This window comes from Limulus polyphemus, unplaced genomic scaffold, assembly GCF_000517525.1.
Source record: "Limulus polyphemus unplaced genomic scaffold, Limulus_polyphemus-2.1.2 Scaffold2153, whole genome shotgun sequence".
In the NCBI taxonomy this organism is placed as follows: domain Eukaryota; kingdom Metazoa; phylum Arthropoda; class Merostomata; order Xiphosura; family Limulidae; genus Limulus; species Limulus polyphemus.
The window spans coordinates 163697-167300 of NW_013667763.1; the positions used below are offsets into that span (position 1 = coordinate 163697).

A 3604-nucleotide genomic window follows, 5' to 3' on the forward strand; every position below is an offset into this window, starting at 1 on the left:
CTTGAAGTCTGGTTTGACGTTGTTCGGAAGTTTCTTGTTGTCTATATCCAGCTTGCCTTGATGATTCTGACTGAACTCTGGCTTTGTGCTATTCAGCAGTTTCTTGCTGTCTTTGAGTAGCCTGCCTTTCAGCTTGAGCTCGAAATCTAACTTTACGTTCTTCCAAAGTCTATTCCTGTATTTGAGCAACCTGTCTTGCAGCTTGTGCTTGAAGTCTTTGATTGCGTTCTTCTTCTGTTCCAGCTGCTCTTTGTGCTTGCATTCTTTTAGCGGCAGAAGACTTTCCATAGAAAGGGCGTTTCTTGGATGTCATAATCACCTGTATCATTAAACAATAATTTGCAATTCACAAAGTTACTAAATCACTTATGAAACTACTTAGCACTATTTAAAGAAAACTGTTTTTGGAAATACTGAATTGACAGCAAGGTGATCTGAGTGTCTCCCGCCATAACGGTTTCTATGTACAAAACGTGCTTATGCTTGTATGTTTATTATAAAAAAATGGCGCAATAATAATTAATTGTCAATTTCGTCATTAAATGCTACTCCAAATACAAAATAAATAGCACCATCAAATTTCTTGTAAAAAAATGTTTATTTTAAAATTTGTAAGTTCAACCGTTTGGTTTCCTATAGCGAACAAATAAACAAACTTCCTCGTTTATATATATAGATATATATACATTAGTTGTGTACTATATATGCATATAGATAAATCTATGGGTTGTGTACTGTACATTCATAAAGATAAATATATGGGATATGTATTATATATAAAGATATAAAGATACATGTATATGGGTTGTGTATTATGTATAAAGATATATGTATATAGGTTGGGTATTATGTATAAAGATATAAAGATACATGTACATGGGTTGTGTATTATGTATAAAGATATATGTATATAGGTTGGGTATTATGTATAAAGATATAGAGATACATATATGGGTTGTGTATTATCTATAAAGGTACACATATATGGGTTGTGTATTATCTATAAAGATACACATATATGGGTTGTGTATTCTCTATAAAGATATAAAGATACATGCATATGGGTTGTGTATTATGTATAAAGATATAGAGATACATATATGGGTTGTGTATTATGTATAAAGATACATGCATATGGGTTGTGTATTATGTATAAAGATATAAAGATACATGTATATAGGTTGTGTATTATGTATAAAGATATAGAAATACATATATGGGTTGTGTATTACGTATTAAATAACGGTCAATACCACTGTCCGTTGGTAAAAGAGTAGCCCAAAAGTTTGTGGTGGGTGTTGATGACTAGCAGCCTTCTCTCTAGTCTTACACTGCTAAATTAGGGACAGCTAGCGCAGATAGCCCTCGTGTAGCTTTGCTCGAAATTTAAAAAAGAAACAAACAAACTCACTTAAAATTTAAAAAGTGGCTTACAGATTATATCACTTCTATGTTACTCTACATCTCTATACTCTGTGCTCAAAAGCACTTGATAAAGTGACTTGAATAGTGTTCTCATCCAGAACCAAATTCACTAAAAATAATTACTCCAAACATAATTGAAAATAGCTTGAAGATCGTATATACAGAGGGTTGAGTATGTTGTATTAAATTAATTTAGAATATGCAGCCGATGTATCTAAACTATATTTTGACATTGTTTAGCGTTTCTTAGGTAGTGCGTGTAATGCCACCAAAACTGATCGCTTTTAGGAAGGGCATTTAACAGCCTTTTCCTATGCAAAATGTTCATATACTCAGGTCATAAAGATGCCGTGAATTTAGAATTTCCAAGACCTTGTGGCTAGTGGCATGGATCAACTTGGAGTACCAGGACCATCCAGAAAGAAGATCTGCAATAAGTCGAACCCCAGCTGTCTTGCTAAAAGTGAGAACCCACGAACACAAAGGTTAATGACAAAAAATGGTATAAATGTGTCCTAAACAATAATATATAAAATAATCAAGAAGGATCGACGTCAAAAGTGATAAAAATCAGAGCTACACTAGTGTCTTCCATAACGTATAAGTTTAATCGTTGCATACCTAAGGCAGCTGGAGAATAGAATGGGTATTCATACGAATACATGCCGATCAAGTAACAAGACGTAGTGCCTATGGATATGTGTATTTACTATTGGGCTGTTAAATTTCTCACTGACAAACCGTCGTCTTCGTACGTTAGGTGGCTTATGTCAAATATGGAAGGAGGAGTGGTGTGCTTTTGACATGACAGTCTTACGATTGAACCTTTTGCAATGAAAGTTACGCTGCAGGGTTACTGTCTAGCTGCCCAGTCGTCAGTTAAAGGATGACCAGACGTGACGACATGACGGTAACGCCATGGTGAAATTTCAAAATTATTTTAATATAACGTAATTAACTTTTATCTACCCTTCTCTCGATTTTTTATTTCTATTTTTGATACATAATACGTCTTAAATACCTCGATTTGTTTTTATATATAATGAATTTGAAAATTAACTTGATGGTACTTATAGCCTTTTCCCTGGTTATTTTAATACATATAGCGCATTTCAAAGTAAACTTGACAGTACATGTAACCATTTCTTGATTTGTCTCTGCATATAGTGAATTTGAAAATTAACTTGATGATTGTGATAAATTTCCTCAGTTACCTAATCTAGATGTTTAGTTTTCGCACATTTTCAGCTGCTTCCTGCCATTTCTATTCGTGCACATTTTTTATTTTTCACAACGTCATCTGTTAGATACGAGAGTTCTATGACAGCAAACTTCAAATTAATAGTCCATTTCTTACGTCTACAAATCTTTTTGTAGAAAAGCCCTATAATATATTTAATCACAAAATTCCCCTTTTCTCCTTCTAGTTGTCATAAACGTAGTTCGTTTTGTCGTCATAAGTCTTTTGAAAATTAAATGCTTTACTTTATATAATTCGGCAAAGTAAAAAGCAATAGCTGTTTATTTTATTTTTCTCGATTTTTATGAAATTGTATATGCCCCCCAGTGGCACAGCGGTATGTCTGCGGACTTACAACGCTAGAAACCGGGTTTCGATACCCGTGGTGGGCAGAGCACAGATAGCCCTTGTGTAGCTTTGTGCATAATTAAAAACAACAATGAAATTGTATAAGTTTAAAGAGTTCCAAAATTTTGATATGCAGAGGTTCTGATGATACTAGAGGATTAGTTTATATAGAAAAATTGATATTTGCGAAACATTTATTTATTTATTTTTTTCAGGGGTCAGTAAATTTTAAATTTGGGGTCATCTACGCTAAAGTTGGACAGTTGTCGGACGACGAAATGTTCAGCAATGGTAGGCCTTTGTTTTATTCCACTCTTCTGTTATTATCTAGTTCTAAATATGTATTTGATGAATTATATATAGGCCTATACACTGACATGTAAAAGTAAGTTCTTTTTTACAGATTGCTGTTTAGTAATGGTAGGCCTTTATTTTATTCTTCTGTTATTAGCCGCAGCACCTAGAATGGCTTTGAATTTTTTGTTGTTTGTTTTTGTTTTTCAAGTACAAACTTTTAGCTCATAGTCCCACCATCTCATGGCCGATTTGAGATTTAATTACAGTTTGGACTCGGGAGGGCAAACCCTTTCA

At 33.5% G+C, this 3604-nt stretch overlaps 1 protein-coding gene across 3 annotated transcripts in view; it reads left to right on the forward strand.

Moving 5' to 3' along the window:
• Positions 1–3604, forward strand: part of LOC106466107 (GTPase-activating Rap/Ran-GAP domain-like protein 3) — a 184701-nt gene that overhangs the window by 144283 nt on the left and 36814 nt on the right. For all 3 annotated transcript variants that reach the window (XM_022394066.1, XM_013926347.2, XM_022394065.1), the window contains exon 9: positions 3229–3304. In XM_022394066.1, coding sequence (XP_022249774.1) covers positions 3229–3304 — 76 coding nt within the window. The remainder of the gene's footprint in view (positions 1–3228; positions 3305–3604) is intronic.